Source organism: Rhinopithecus bieti, unplaced genomic scaffold, assembly GCF_001698545.2.
Source record: "Rhinopithecus bieti isolate Rb0 unplaced genomic scaffold, ASM169854v2 scaffold_33937, whole genome shotgun sequence".
In the NCBI taxonomy this organism is placed as follows: Eukaryota; Metazoa; Chordata; class Mammalia; order Primates; family Cercopithecidae; genus Rhinopithecus; species Rhinopithecus bieti.
This window is the reverse complement of record NW_016814873.1, coordinates 1666461-1682466: the sequence shown is the minus strand read 5'-3', so window position 1 is coordinate 1682466 and position 16006 is coordinate 1666461. Positions and strand designations below refer to the sequence as shown.

General features: G+C 42.1%; 1 protein-coding gene across 14 annotated transcripts in view; it reads left to right on the top strand.

Annotated features, from left to right (window-relative positions):
* ARHGEF11 (Rho guanine nucleotide exchange factor 11) overlaps positions 1-16006 on the top strand; it is a 110452-nt gene that overhangs the window by 62849 nt on the left and 31597 nt on the right. For 8 of the 14 annotated variants that reach the window (XM_017852534.1, XM_017852535.1, XM_017852532.1 and 5 more), the window contains 8 exons: positions 2112-2161; positions 2970-3027; positions 3883-4061; positions 5235-5306; positions 10483-10602; positions 12273-12318; positions 12956-13032; positions 14177-14314. In XM_017852534.1, the coding sequence (XP_017708023.1) occupies positions 2112-2161; positions 2970-3027; positions 3883-4061; positions 5235-5306; positions 10483-10602; positions 12273-12318; positions 12956-13032; positions 14177-14314 (740 nt within the window). The remainder of the gene's footprint in view (positions 1-2111; positions 2162-2969; positions 3028-3882; positions 4062-5234; positions 5307-10482; positions 10603-12272; positions 12319-12955; positions 13033-14176; positions 14315-16006) is intronic. The other 6 variants (XM_017852541.1, XM_017852540.1, XM_017852539.1 and 3 more) reach the window with 3 other exon arrangements.

The following is a 16006-nucleotide window of genomic DNA, read 5'->3' as shown; positions in this document are numbered from 1 at the left end:
GTGTGTGAGTTGTGTGTGCCTGCATATGTGCGTGTGTGTGTGTGTTGGGGAGGAGAGTAGAAGAGACTTCATTTGGATTGGCATTGAAGTCACAAGAGTAGCAAAGCAGCGGTTATCTTTTACAGGTATATATTAAGTTTTTTAAATTCACTGTTTCTCAAAGTATAATCTGTGTTCTGCCTGTATTAGAATCACCTAAGCCCAAGATGTTTGAAATCCTTTTTCTTGGGGCTGACCTCGGAAACACTGAATTGCTTTCTGGCAAGAGGTCCAAGAAATACACTTTTTAAAAATTCCCACAGTGATTCTCATGCTTGCTGAAGTCTGAGAACTTCTCAAGTTCCTTTACTCTGAAGAGTTTAGTTTTTTTTTTTAAACACTAAGTTACTAGAAGTCACCTCACGTGTTTCATACATTCAGGCAAGATAGCTCTGTTCTCTTTAATGTTAGTTTCTAAATGAATGTATAAGACGGAATTTTAAGCTATTTGCAAGTACTCTTCCATAAATAGCACACTTTAGATGAGGGTAGTCTTGAGTCCCAGTATTGAAAAGCCAAATTGGAATGTAGTCATCACTGTATTTTTCTTTTTAGAGTAGAAACATTTAGATGGGCTTTGTGGGAGTTTTGTTTTGATCAGAGGAATGCAACTTACAGATTTAATGATCACATTGGGGCAAATGTACAATATGTAAGTTTTATGCTTCTCATTAACTTGTTTTGGCTTTAGTGTTTTTTGTGCTTCCTGGATGTAAATTAAACTAGGAATATAAGTCATTTAAAACTATCTTATGAGGCTAGGCGTGGTGACACATGCCTGTAATCCCAGCACTTTGGGAGGCCAAGCCAGGAGGATTGCCTGAGCTCGAGTTCAAGACCAGCCTGGGCAATATGATGAAACCCTGTCTCTACAAAAAATACAAAAATTAGCCGGGTGTGTTGGCACATGCCTGTAGTCCCAGCTACTTCGGAGGCCAAGGTGGGAGGATCGCTTAGCCTGAGAGGTCAAGGCTGCAGTGAGCCAAAATCACACCGCTGCACTCCAGCCTGGGTGACAGAGTGAGACACTGTCTCAAAACAAACAAACAAAGCATATTGTGGTCAAAACCACTGTAGCCTCCAGTTGAATGACAAGTTGAAAAAGTCAAGAGCATGTTCTTTTGAGCACCTCACAGTCAGTCACCATCAGAAGCTCTTCCTTTGGTCCATTTTAAAGGGAGAAACTGTGCTGAGTATGGAGGCTTATGCCTATAATCCCAGCATTTTGGGAAGCCCAAGGCAGGAGGATCACTTGAGCCCAGGAGTTCAAGACCAGCCTGGGCAACATAGTGAGACCTCATCTCTACAAAAAAAAAAAAAAAAAAAAAAAAAAAAAAAAAAAAATTTTTTTTTTTTTTAATTAGTCAGGCATGGTGGCACACACCTATAGTCCCATAGCTACTTGGAAGGTTGAGTTGGGAGGATCACTTGAGCCCAGAAGATCCAGTCCGTAGCGAGCTGAGATCACACCTCTGCACCCCAGCTTGGGCTACAGGGCAAGACTCTGTCTACAAAATAAAGGAGTGGAGAAACTGTAAATGGCTTAAAACAGTTTTTTTTTTTAAAGAAATAAAACAGTTATCTTTAATGATGTGAACACCCAGAATATCTTTATGAACCTCTCAGGACTTAGGAAACTCTTGTTTTCATCCTTTTCTCTGTATTTCTCTTAATTATTATTTTAACAATTATGTTTCATACAGTAAACTCATTTTCCCCCCGGATAATAAAAAGTAACTCTGATTTGACCTTGGAACATATCCAGACACATTCGAGTGAGGCACACGTGCTCTTTCCAGAGCCTGGCCCTGCCTCGCTCCTGCCTTGGCCTGGCTGTTAGAAGTCTGGCATCTTGGTGAAAGGAAGAGCAGGAGATGGGACCTTATATAGTTCACTCTAGCTTTAGAGGATTTGTGTCACTGGAGTAGAATAGAAAGTACACCCAGAATTTGAGATACTTAACACAGAGAAATAGGAGGAAATTTCAGAGGAGAGGTGATCTGACAGGGGCCTTGGTGTAGCTTCAGTGGAAGAGGTTGTTGGGCTGTGCTGACCAGGCCTTCTCCTTACAGGAGGTGCAGCCATGAAGGCCGGTGTGAAAGAGGGCGACCGGATCATCAAAGTGAGTGACCCCAACACGCACTCCCACTCCCAGCAGTGGAAATAGATGTGCAGGGCACTCCTGGCCTTGGCCCATCCTGCACACTTTCATCTTGATACCAACTGCCAGGCAGCCACTGAGTGAGGAGTGGTACCATGCGAGGGAGCATAGTGGTATAGCATAAGAGAGAGTAAGGAGGAGGATAGCTGTATTTCGTATTTTAGGCCCTTCTTGACTCTAAAGCAACCAAACTTCTACAACAAGTTTTATTATTCTCATTTCACAAATTACCAAAATAAGATTAAGAGGGAGGGTTAGTAACTAGTGAAGGATCCAAGACTTCAATTCTCAGGTTGATATTCTTTCCTCCATATAATGCCAACCTGGGGTCCTTGCTCATTCTGAACTACTGTAACCTGCCCTGGTCGTTGAGACCTTTCTTCGACAGAATGGTGTTCAAGACCAGCCTGGGCAACATAATGGATGCATTAAGGAAATCCTAGGTGCAGAGACTTCTTAGTCCTCTGTAAGGAGGAAGCACACTGGGTGAGTGGACATTCACATGTGTGTGACGCAAGTGGTTAGAAAAGTGTATACCAAAAATAAGTGAATGAATGAACAAATTAAGGAATGAAGACACAGGTTTTATTCTTGAAAACTCATAGGCTAGCTGGAGACCAAATTCATAGTGTGATTTGAGTAAACAAGTGACCAGAGGAGGCTAAAGAGCATTGGAAAATGGCTTCCTAAAAACGTGGCATTTTGAACTTACAGAAGGATCCCCTAGCTGTTCATCACCATTAATCAATACTGTTTGTCCCTCCAACAGGTCAACGGCACCATGGTGACCAATAGCTCACACCTGGAAGTGGTAAAGCTAATCAAATGTGAGTTGGAGAGAGGTGACAACTAAAGTAGGGGAGCAGATGGTCCAAGAGGGAGGAAACAGGGAGGAAAGGGCAGGCCTGCCATCCCAGGAGGTTTCCTTTGTAGATGTGTGAGGCAGCTGAAGTCACATCTTTAATCTTAACATGGAGTGATCTACTTAAATGGCCACAATTCCCTATTATTTCAAGTGGAGACAGTACTAGGCTCTCATGAGACATCTTCATTTTTACCCACATTCATCTTTGCCACTCCCATTTAGACCACATTCCTACTGAGACCAGGTCTCCCTCAAATACCTTTCAATTCACTCTGCCACTGATGGACATTCTTACTCATTTGTTTTCTATTTGGCAGGGAAAAGCAACAATAATCTGTTTATAGCCAGGAAGGCCCAACAATTGAGTCTGCACAAATATTCAAATAGAAACAACAAATGTTGAAGAGAGAATTGAAGAATGTGGGAAGTTTGGGGAGAGCAGAGGGCTAGAATCTGAGTGCCTGATCTGTGCCATGTGGGCAGTATGCTCGGAGCATGACACTGGCTACTTACTTTAGTGAGATAAAGAGGGAAACGGGGCTGCTGAGGCGGCCTGTGGGGCGTGTTCCCAGATATTTATGAGTGGAATTCTAGTTGAGGTCTCTGCATGAAGGAAGGGCAGGAAGCAATACTTGGGTCAATGCAAGGCATGAAGGAAGGGATTAGAGAATGTGTGGGGCATTAAAAGTGAGAAGAACTTCATCTACAGAATTATGAGTTTAATGACAGGACAAGGGAGAACAGCCCCCTCCTGTATAGCTGGACTGTCTCTCCAGAACAGCACTCCTGGAGCAAATCTCTCTCTGTTTCCCTCTAGCTGGCGCCTATGTCGCACTCACCCTCTTGGGCTCTTCACCTTCATCCGTGGGCATCTCTGGGCTCCAGCAGGACCCATTCCCAGCAGGAGCTCCCCGAATCATGCCAGTGATCCCCCAGCCACCACCTCCTCCACCTCTGCCACCTCCACAACGCATCACAGGACCCAAACCTCTACAGGTAATAGTCCTCCTGGCTTTCTTTGCTCACCCTAATGTACTGTTGAAAAGCTCCGCATTGGGGAAGAAAGCAGGTTAAATCCAATGGGGCTGTGGTAAACAGAGACAAGCCAAAAGACACATGGAAGACCATTGAAAGAGTTGAACAAAAATGGGGGCTGCACAATAACAGTTGTTCCATGCCTTAGTGTCCTCCTTCCATGCAAATGCATATGAGGTTTTATCACACAGTAACATTGTTTGTTTCCTAAATGTGTAGAAGGCTCTAAGGATGCTGTCCAAAAGTGCTCCTCATCGGAGAGAGAGTGTACACTTCAGGCAGGAACAGAATGCATCTGTTCAAGACCGTTGCCAGTCAGTGTTAACCAGGGTTTGGTATAAAGTCAAGGAGTAGGGGAAAGGCTTTCTAGAGAAAAAAGCCTGCTTCGAGGTGCAAAATATAGAGCCCACTCAGTAAAGGGAGGGATCAGAAAAGGACAAAAACAAGTAGAGGCCAGGCGCAGTGGCTCACGCCTGTAATCCCAGCACTTTGTGGGGCTGAGGTGGGAGGATCACTTGAGCTCAGGAATTCGAGACCAGCCTGGGCAACACGGCAAAGCCCTGTCTCTACCAAAAATACAAAAAATTAGCCAGACATGGTGGCATGCACGTGTGGTCCCAGGTACTCAGGAGGCTGAGGTAGGAGGGTTGTTTGAGCCCAGGAGGCAGAGGTTGCAGTAAGCTGTGATCGTGCCAATGCACTCTAGCCTGGGTGACAGAGTGAGACCCCATCTCAAAGAAAAAACAAACAAACAAGTAGAAAGAGAACTCTAGAAGCAAGAAACACCTATGTGAAGAGTTAGAGGGGGACAAAATGCAGACAAGTATAGGGAACAGAATTTTTCAGTTGGAATGAAGACCGAACCCACAAGTCCTGGGAGACTTTAGGGAGCAACTTGATACCGAAGGTGATTACAGCCAAGGTTTCTAGAAACTGAGGCATAAACTCGAAATAAGATTTTGTGTTTACTGCGTTCCATCAAGGTACTGAATGAAACATACTTATGATCCAGGCTGTACTCTCATAGCTTTCCTTGCCCAAGAATCAGCAGATAGAAGAGAGTTAAGCTATTGAAGAGAGTTAAGCTATTGAGTTAGTCCCTAACTCTTATGTTGCCATGTTTTCCATCTCTAGGATCCTGAAGTTCAAAAACATGCCACCCAGATCCTCAGGAATATGCTGAGGCAGGAAGAAAAAGAATTACAGGTAAGGTCACTGCCAGGGGTAGACTGGCCATTGCCTGAGTGAAATAATACTTTATCAGAGCAGTCTGCCAATGTACATAACTTAATTTACAGGCAATATCCTATCACAGTAAAACCTCAAAAAATAAAACTTCCGGACCACTAAAGAATTGTCATTGGCCAGTAGAATTTGTTAAAGCAGAATTTCACCAATAAAATGAGTAGGATTTTCCATGTCTAATAGATTAGGATAGTGAATATGTAGACAAAAAAAACGTCAGTGGAGTTTATCTGGGACATTTCCAAGGAAGGGAAGGAAAAGAAGGCTGGGTAGGTGAGTGCTGAGCCAGACTGAAAGAGGTGGGGAGCACTTGGGTGAAGGATGAAGAGAGTTTTTGGGCCTAGGAAGTGATGTGCACGGAGAACAGTAAGATGAATTTGCTGGAGTGGAATAGCCAGATTCCTATTATAGTTATCCATGTAAGTGCCACCATATATAAAACATTGTTTTAGTTTCTAGGCTATATAGAAATAAAAAAGATTAGATGGTTCTTGCCCTCAACATGTTTAAAATCTCATGGAGGAAATTCAGATCACAGTAGGAGGGAGAGTGGGAGGAACAAAGAGCGTACAATAAGAGAACAAAGAAGAGAAATAATAATTAATAATGGGAAACATTGGGAAGGGCTTCACATAGAGGATAGTATTTCAGCTGGGCCTTGAAAAGTGATACTTTAGTAGGCAAAAGAGATGAGGGAGGGAATGCTAGTGAAAAGACAGCATAGGTCAAAGGCACAAAGATATGAAAATTAATGTATTTATTTCACAAGCACTGAGTCCTTGCTATATGCTAGGTACTGTGTGTGTGCTGGAGCAGTAGATGGGAGTAATGTTAGGGGTGGGTGTTGGAATGGTTACAAAGATAAACAAGAGGTGAACTTCTCCTTTAATGAGTTAGTGATTTCATAGGATATGGATGAATGAATGAAGATATACTATATTATGGTAAGTGCTTATATTTATATATTGGCAAATGTCAGAGTAATCAAGACAGTATGGTACTGGTTCAAGGATAGACCTATAGATCAATGGAACAGAATTCAGATTCCAGAAATTAACCCATACATCTATGGTCAATTAATTTTCAACAAAGGTACCAAGACAATTCAATGGAGAAAGAATAGTCTTTTCAACAAATGGTGCTGGGACAACTGGATACCTACATACAGATAATGAATTTGGACCCTTACCTCACACAGTAAACAAAATTAAACTCAAAGTGGACAAAGACTTAAATGTAAGAGCCAAGACTATTTTTAAAAACTGTAAAACTCTTAGAAAAAGTTTTAGGTAGTAGTAAATCTTCATGACCTTGGATTGGGCAGTGGTTTCTTAGATATGACACCAAAAGCATAACCACCCCCCAAAAAAAGATGGATTTCATCGAAATTTAAAACTTGTGTGTGTCAAAGCATTCTATCAAGAAAATAAAGACAACCCATAGAAGAAATGGGGAAAAATATTTACAATTCATGTGTCTGATAAGGGTCTAATACCAGAATATATAAAGGACTCTTAAAAGCTCAACAATAAAAGACAACCCAATTTAAAACTTGCAAAGGACTTGAATAGACAGTCTTTAAAGAAGACAGACATACAAATGGCCAATAAGCATGGGAAGATGCCCAACATTGTTATTCACAGGGAGATGCTAATCAAAATGACAATGACCTACCACTTCTCACCTATTAGAATAACCAAAATAATGGAAAATAACAAGAGTTGTGAGATGTAGAGAAATCTAAACAATACTTGTTTATGTTTTGTCTGCATATTCACTATCCTAATCTATTCTGCCACTGCTGGTGGGAGTGTAAAATAGTGCAAGCACTCTGGAAAACAGTTTGACAGTTCTTCAAAACGTGAAACACAGCAATACTATATGACCCAGCAATTCCACTCCCAGGTATATATCCAAGAGAATTGAGAACATAGGTTCACACAAAAACTTGTACATGAACATTCATACCAGCATTATTAATAATAGCCAGAAAGTAGAAACAACCCAAATGTTCATCTGCTGATGAATAGATGAGCAAAATATAGTCTGTTCATACAATGGGATTTTACTCAGCCATAAAACAGAAAGAAGTACTGATAAATGCTACAACATGGAAGAACCCTGAAAACAGTATGCCAAGTGAAAGAGGTCAGACACAAAAATCTACAGGTCGTATTATTCCACTTACATGGAGTGTCCAGAATATGCATATTCATGGACAGAAAGTAGATCAGTGGTTGCCAGAGGGTGAAGGAAGGGGAAATTGGGTGACTGCTTACAGGTACCACCTTTCTTTTTGGAGTTATGGAAATATCCTGGAATTAGATAGTGGGGGTGGCTGCACAACTCCGTGAATATACTAGAGACCACTAAGTTGTACACTTTAAAATGGTGACGTTTATGTCATATGAATTATAGCTCAATAACAAAAAAATTTTAATGCTCTTGAAGCCCAAAACAAAGCATAATTATTTATGCAGTAATCAGAAGGCTTCATGAGGTGGTGCTTGAGTTGGTTTCAGTATCCTGTTAATAGAATATTGAAAATGGCAGTGGGACCAGGAGTGGTGGCTCATGTCTGTAATCCCAGCACTTTGGGAAGCCAAAGTGGGAAGATTACTTGAGCCTACGAGTTCAACACCAGCCCGGGCAGCATAATCAGACCATGTATCTAAAAAAATTTTAAAGATTAGCCAGGCATAGTGGTGCATACCTGCAGTCCTAGCTACTTAGGAGGCTGAGGTAGGAGGACGACTTAAGCCCAGGAGTTCGAGGCTGCAAAGCTATAATCGCACCACTGCACTCCAACCTGAGTGACAGAGCAAGACCCTGTCTCAGAAAAAAAGAAAAGAAAAGAAAACCGCAGTGAGTGTTGTGACTGGAAGGTGTTATTGGCCTTGAATACCATGAGGAGCTTGGAATTTGTTTTGAAGTCTGTGGGAATGAATGAAAGAATTTTGAGTGGGGGACTGATCACATTTTCAAACCAGTGTTCTTTAGAGAAGTGTGTTAAATGTAAGGAAACCATCTAGGAGGCTATTGCAGTAGATAAGCAATAATGACAGATTTAACAAGAATGGTAGGAGTACGAACAAAAAGGAGAGGATAGCAATGGGAGACTTGTCAGAGGGCCAATCAGCAGAACTCATCCATTGGTGAAGGAGAAGAAGGAATAAAAGATGGCTCCAAGTTTGTATGTCTGGGTAGATCAGGTGATACTGGTGACAGAGTGAGATAGAGGAGAGGAGCAGAGTTGAGGGGAAGGAAATGAAGGTCAGCTTTGGGTATACTAGTGTAAGGTGCCCATGAGACATTCAGATACAAACCAGCCACCAGGCATATGGAGATAACAGGGCTGAACTTAGGAGAAAAGCCTGGGTTGAAATAGAGATTCAGATATCCTCAGTATGAAGGTGATAGTTGAAACTGGGGACTGGATGACTAAAAGAGATCACCCAGAGTACCAGTACAGAGAGGAGAGAACTGAGGATGGACTTTTGGGACATATGTGCTTCTACAGCACATGGTACCAACCTCTAATATCACACCACTTGCTATTACATTTGATTTTTGGAAGAGTAGCCTGTGCAGTAATGGGAGGAAACTAGATTTATATATGTTGATGAGCGACTAGAAGCAAAGAAGTGCAGGCCCCTAGCTGTAGACTAATGTTTTGAAACTTTTGGCTATGGGCCGGGCATGGTGGCTCACACCTGTAATTCCAGCACTTGGGGAGGCCAAAGCAGAGGAACTTTTAGGCCAAGAGTTCAAGACCCCTGGGCAACATAGCAAACCCCTGTGTCTATTTAAATAAATAAATAAAATAAAATCAGAAAACCACAGGCTCATATCCCTTTACAAAAAAAGAAAAAAAAATTGGCTGTGAAAAGAGGGGGAAACAAATAGGGCAGTGGCTTGAAGAATCATCAGAAATAATTGAAAAGTTTTGTTGTGGTGGTTTTTGTTTTAAATCAGGAAACTTGAACTCCATTTTGTAGGACGGAGAAAAGGAGCCATTGGTAAAAAGGAGACTTTGAAGATATGTAAACAGTGCCCAAGAAGAGCCCAAAGCAGTCAGAGAGATTAACTTTTTAAAAGATTTAGACTTAGTTTCTCTTCTAAGCCAGGAAGAAAAGATGGCTGAAGATGTTTTGAAATGGGCTACAGTTGAGAAGGTTTTTACCAGATGGTATTATCAGCCAAGGCTAGGGAAGGGTTGGAGTTGGATGGGCATGGAGAAGATGAAATATTAAATATGGGGAATTTGTAAAATGGTTGTCAGGTAGCAGTGAAGCCCCAGATGAGCCTAGGTAATATGTGAACCCAATGTCTTTATTTAACCAAGCTTTATGGAGCATCTCCTTTTGTAATGAAATGTTAATAGCTGCCATGTATTCAGGTGTCTGACTTTGCGCTAAACGTTCTGCTAAGCACTTCATATACATAATCTCACTCCACTATTACACCCGTCCCATGAGGCGGGTATTGTCATCTCCATTTTATCGATGAGGATGTATTCAAGCTTGCCCAAGTCTATACAGCTAGTAAGTGGAGGTGCCAGAATTCAAAGCCAGGTGTCCCTAACTGTGAAGCCCTCCACCCCTGTGCTGTCCCCTGCTGTGTGCCCTGAGGAGTGCTGGGAAAGTGGCTAGGATGGTACCTGCTCTCCAGGAGCTTCCTGAGGGTGGGACTGGCAGAGGCATTGGCTGTTCTAGTCGACACTGCTTCCTCTCATTTCTTGTGGTTCTCATTGTGTGTAAGTTCCCTCTTCAGCACTTTTTTATGTTCTGGTCTGGACAGTCACTTTAATATTTCATACTTGAGTGGTAGCTGAAGAAGGCCTCATTTGGGATGTGGAACTTAAGGCAGACTTTGAAGAATGGCCCAGATTAGGACAGGCCTTTGTGTTTGTCCTCTTTCTGTGGTTGTCTCCTGTGTTCTTTTTCTCATCACTTACATCTTTTTCTGATCCTAAATGATGTTGAAATAGCGTGTATCTACTTGGAGGCAGAGACCTCTTCTCTATCCTCTTTGTTTTGGGATAACTGCCTATTCTCTCCACTGGTGAGTCATCCATTCTCTACTAACCACCCCTCTGCCTTTTCCCCTCCCCCTTCTCCTCCTCACCCATCCCCAGCGTATCTGTGAGGTCTATAGCCGGAACCCCGCCAGCCTACTGGAAGAGCAGATCGAAGGTGCCCGGCGGCGAGTCACTCAGTTACAGCTGAAGATCCAGCAGGAGACTGGTGGCTCAGTGGTGAGTGATGTAGGCACAGCTCTAGTAAGGGCACATGCAGTGGAACTGGGGGTAGAGTGAGAGAAGCAGCAAGGGCAGAAGGCTTCTTGGGTTATGCCAGGACCTCGAGGCTGAACTAGTAAGTGTTTAGTATTCTACAAAGAAACCAAGGTCAGCACCAGAGAGGCTGAACACTGTAGTGACACTTGGGATACCATCAAAAGAAAAAGTCTATTTCTTGCCCTCCAACAACGTGGGCAATGGAAAGAAAGAAATATGAAATAAACAGACCGTCAGTGTTAGTCTCTGAATTATCCTTCCCTTCTAGGTAGTTCCTCATAGTGGATGTGTGTGTATTTCTATACTGGTTTTACCCAGTATTTCATCTGGTATCGTTTCCCACCACCTATCATCAAGTAATGAGTCTTCTCAAAGAAATACAAGTACTTTTTAAACTCAGCCTACATAAAAGACCCCCAGTCAGTTGAGATGGATCTGTATCAGCAGATAACCACATTTTATGAAAAACTCCAGAGAGTAGATGGTTCTTTTATCTATTCTCTTCAGGGACTTGGCTATTAGTGTCTTACTGCTCTCCATCAGGCCTTAATTCTTTGGGTAAATAAGAAGTAATTCTCCAGAAACTTTAAGGTCTCCAACAATAACATTTGCCAAAGCCAATAGGAATTATTTAAAGATGATCTACTTTTGCTTTTAGGATATCCAGATCAAAAAAGTTTGGGAAACACAGGCAAATACATTTAAACTGCTTCATTTTCTGAAGGACTTCTCATATTACACGGTTGATAGGTAGAAGCTCAGGTTGGGGACTTAGACCATCTGGATTCAAATCCAGCATCACTTCTTATCAGCTTAAAGACTCTTGGGCAAGTTAATTAATCCATAGGAGCCTTAGCTTCCTCATTTATAAAATGGAGATAACAGTGTTGTCAAAGTTAAAGCATACCTTTGACACAGGGACTGTACATGTTTGCTGCTGCCACTGCACTGTTGGTTGTACTATGAGGTGATGAGTCTGAGAAACTAAGCTTGGAATCTGAAGGTCTGAGCTCCAACCCTGGCCTTAGGGTTGACCTGCTGTATATCTTGGGCAAGTTACTTAAGATCTCTGAGCTTCTGTTTCCTCATTTATAACATGAGAGTAATGTGCCTAAGCTAGAGCCATTGAAAGAGTAAATGTGACTTAGAAAAGTGCTTTGTAAACAGCAAAGCACTATCAACATTGCTTCCTTCACATCCCACCACCTTAGTCAGTCTCAGGCCAATGCCTGTCCATCCTCCTCAAAGACCTCCAAAGGTAAACCTTTTGTATCTTCTCTCGGTCACCTGTTTGAGTTTTTTTTTTTTTTTTTTTTTTTTTTATACTTCTTGATGGTTAAGAAGTTCTTTCTTGTATCCAAATAAGGCAGTAGATGCTTTGAGGTCCAGGGTGATTAGATAAAGCTAGCTTTTAGAATTTCACTAATGGTAAAGCTCCCTTTCCACCATTAGGGGTCATTGTCATCCTCAAACTGTACAAATGAAGCAATATCTCTTCTAGCTGGGCATTTTTGAGGCAATGAAGCAGAAGAGGCCACTAACTGTAAGCAAATAAGGCACTGATTGGTGGAAGGAAACCGTAGGGGGAGAGGCTCACAGAATTTGCCCACCCTGTGGGCTTTCTGTTTCAGGATGTACTTCCACTATATGGTGACACCAGCCAGAGACCATCAGAAGGTAAGTCCCCCATCACCCCCTTTTTCTCTGGCATATCTCTAGTCTAGGTTTCTTATCTATTTACCCTCCCCATGGGGCAGATTCCAGGAAAGAAAATATATAGTGCCTGCCCTCTGAGAAACAGAATCATGGGAGAAAGCAGTACAAATACACAGGGAAGCTGGATACAACTTAGGCAGTAGAAATGAGTGTATAGGCAGTAGCCAGGATAGATAAGGGCCAATAAAATACCAGAATAAGTATGGTTCAGACAGCAGCTTGCCTGACAGCTCCTGGCGCTGAGGAATTCGGCAAATATTTGTTGTAAGAAGAAATGAGTGGTGACCAGAAGAGGGTTGGGAAGGAGTCGAGGGGCAAAACTAGTTGTGAGAGAGAGCTATGGAGTCTTATTTCAGGAGGTGACATGGCCTGTGCCCAGGTACAGAGACAGGTGAAAGCTAGATGTGATGAGAGCAGAGGGGAGGTATGCTGGTAAGTGTCCAAGTCTAGGGGTCATGGGATGAGAGAGCTGAAGGGAAACTGGTGAAAAAAGGTGGCAGCTTCCCCTTCCTGTCCTGTGCACAGTTGCCCAGAATAAAGGCTCTCTTTCCCCCAGGCCACAGCTCCTTCTGTATTATAGAAACTATTTTCTTCTCAGGCGGGCTCTCTCTGGATTCCCAAGAGGGGGACAGTGGCTTGGACTCTGGGACAGAACGCTTTCCTTCCCTCAGTGAGGTGAGTCCTAGCAGAGGAAGGCCCGTTCAGAACTTGCATTTGGGGTCCCTTCCCTTGCCCCAAGGCTCTGCTGCCTACCGGCTACACTGAGGACTCTGTGTGCCTCTTCCATCCATCTAGTTCCAAGGATGTAATCACTGTGCTCTCGGTTCCAAAGCAGAAATTTCACATGCATCCAACATGCAAGACCATCAAATCTGGCTTTCATTTTATCATAGTCAACTCTGTTATATAAAGAGTAGGGTGGAGAGGATGGCCATGGCATGAACTATGGCAAGCCTTTGAGAGTGAGGGAGCAGAGACAAAATAATCTAAAACAATGACTTGACCAAAACACATTTCCACCTGTCCAGGAATAACATCATCTTAGATTAATACAGTGAACCCAACCTACTCAGAAGTGGTAATCTGTTTTTTGCTGTGGATCTTTTTCTTCTCAAATAGCTTGTCTTTTCTGGAATGACTAAAAGAATTTCAGGTTTTGACCCCGAAGGTTATCTCTTCCAGGTGTTCTCAGTTTGCATATGTAAACTGTAAACTGCAATATAAAAGTAAGAATGAGTGGAAGAAGTAGTAATGAAGTTAGCAAAATATTTGCTTAGCCAGAGTAATTAAATATGTGAATATGTGGTTGAAAACATGTTAAAAACCTAATTTTAGATAACAATTGCAATTTTATTTTCTTACTGCCCTGTCCATGGGAAAATGATGACATATATGTGAAAGGATCAGTATGTGGGAAAGTCACCAAGAAAGTAGAGTGGGACGGGGATCCTAAAGAATCTATAGTTGACATTATCTGGAAGGCCATGGAGTTAGTGATGAAGAGTGTGTGCTGTGGGTTGACGCTGCCTGGGTTAAGTTCAGGATACACTTCATGACTAGCTCTCTGACTTAGCAAGTCTCATAACCTCTTGGAGTCTCAGTTTCTTCATGTGAAAATGGGATGAATAATAGTATCTACCCCAAAGGGCTACTGTGAGAATCGAATGAGATAATATGTAATGAAGGGCTTAGTATAATGCCAGGCACAGAGCAAATACTGCACTTCTCTCAGCTGATGTTTAAGTATGGTTATCACCACCAACACCAAAGAGCTGAGCCTTGAGGGTCTTCCTTCTCACAGAATTCTTCATTTCTCTAGTCATTGATGAATCGGAACTCAATACTGTCAGACCCTGGGCTAGACAGTCCTCGAACCTCCCCTGTGATCATGGCCAGGGTGGCCCAGCACCACAGGCGGCAGGGCTCGGATGCAGCTGTCCCCTCCACCGGTGACCAGGTGAGTGATCCGGAGCCACCCTGCAGTTTTCCTTTTCTTTTCTCAGAAGTGAGATTTGGAGGCCTGGGTGTTACCAATACATGGTCTCGGATCATCAGACTAAACCCCTGCTTCAGCAACCCAAACTTTGAGACAGTCACTTACATGGAGAGCAAACAGTAAAGAAAGAGAACATGGCATAAATAGAGATACAAAAGTAAGGCTGGCTCCGTTTCTATGTGGAGAGTAGGTGAATGCATCTGTAAAGAGTAACAGCCAAGGAGCGGATAGCTGGTCTTTCTGTCTGTACAGAATAGGAAATAGGTTTAGGCAGTGTTTCTCCAGGATGCTAATTTTCAGTTTCCCCGTTCCTTAGCAAAATCCTTTTCTCAAACAAAGTCTTATTATTTGGAACCCTAACATAGAAAAGAAAAAAAAAAACAAAGCTCAGCTCCCCTAGGACCTTTACTGAGCAACCTCCGCCTGCCCTCAAGGGCACTTCCATGGAGCCCTAAGGTTCTGCAAAACCTGATTTGAAAGGCCCTGTTCTCAAGGATAGAGCTAGATCCAGGAGAGACTTCAGGAAGACGGGTTTTGACTTAATGCAAACAGCTTTCAAAGAAGCTGGGCTGTCTGGCAATGGCATGGACTTGAGAGCCAGAGAATTGCCTGTTGTTTTTCAGACACTGTTAACCGTGTCTAACAACGTTAGACATCTAAGTATTCAGTGTTCTACCTGTATAATGTTACTTAGTATTTTTCTTTAAGCCAACTCAGTTCTTTAAACTTAAATTAATCTTAAGGAAATCTGTCGTTACCTTAAATGAAAACCAGCATCACACACTATAAATGCAGAGTAACTGTAACCCTAAATGTAAGTTTAGAACCAAGTTTGTTAAATTCTACGTAGAAAGATATAGAACAGTGTAGAAGAAAGCTGCCATTTATATTAAAAAGAGGAAAAGGAGCCTCTTTCTTAAGACATCTCTGGATGAATGTTGAAGAAACTGGTGGTTATTGCCTCTGAGGAGGGGAATTAGGTGGCTTGAGGATGAAGTGGATGGAAGACTTTTTATTATCTTTACCCCTTTGTGTCCTTTTAATTGTAAACTACATGATGTAACTTACTCAAAATGTAGAGACAAAATTTAAAACAACCTGAAAAATAAACTCTAGCTCAGTTCTATTGCTTGTCAAAGGCTTTAATTAAGCTTGAGGCCAATTCTGCCTTGGTTAAAGGTATTAAAGCTATGCAGGCACCAGGCTGAAATTTTTCCTGGGTTAATCAAAAGGATGGAATGAGAACTGAAAAGAAACTAACTTTCTTAAACAATCTGAGCCAGTATTATTTAATGCCATGTCCAGATATCACCTAAAATCATTTGGACCCTCAACAGAAATCATCTCACTTAAAATCATTTTGAGTTCCGCTTCCCACACTGGAAAGCACTGGTGTCAGGAGTTATACAGGTGGTATTTTCAAACTGTGGGTTATCATCTTTTGGTGAGTCATGATATTGGTATTGAAGGTCATGAGCAGCATCTGTTTTAATGAGGTGGAATCTAATAGTATGAAAAGAAAATATCAGAATTCATCATATGTAATAAGAGTATAACTTTGTGAAACTTCTGTTTTCATTACATATGTGTGTGCTGAGTTGCAGTGAAAACATATTTATTAGAAGTCATGGTCAACAGAAAGTTTGAAAGCTA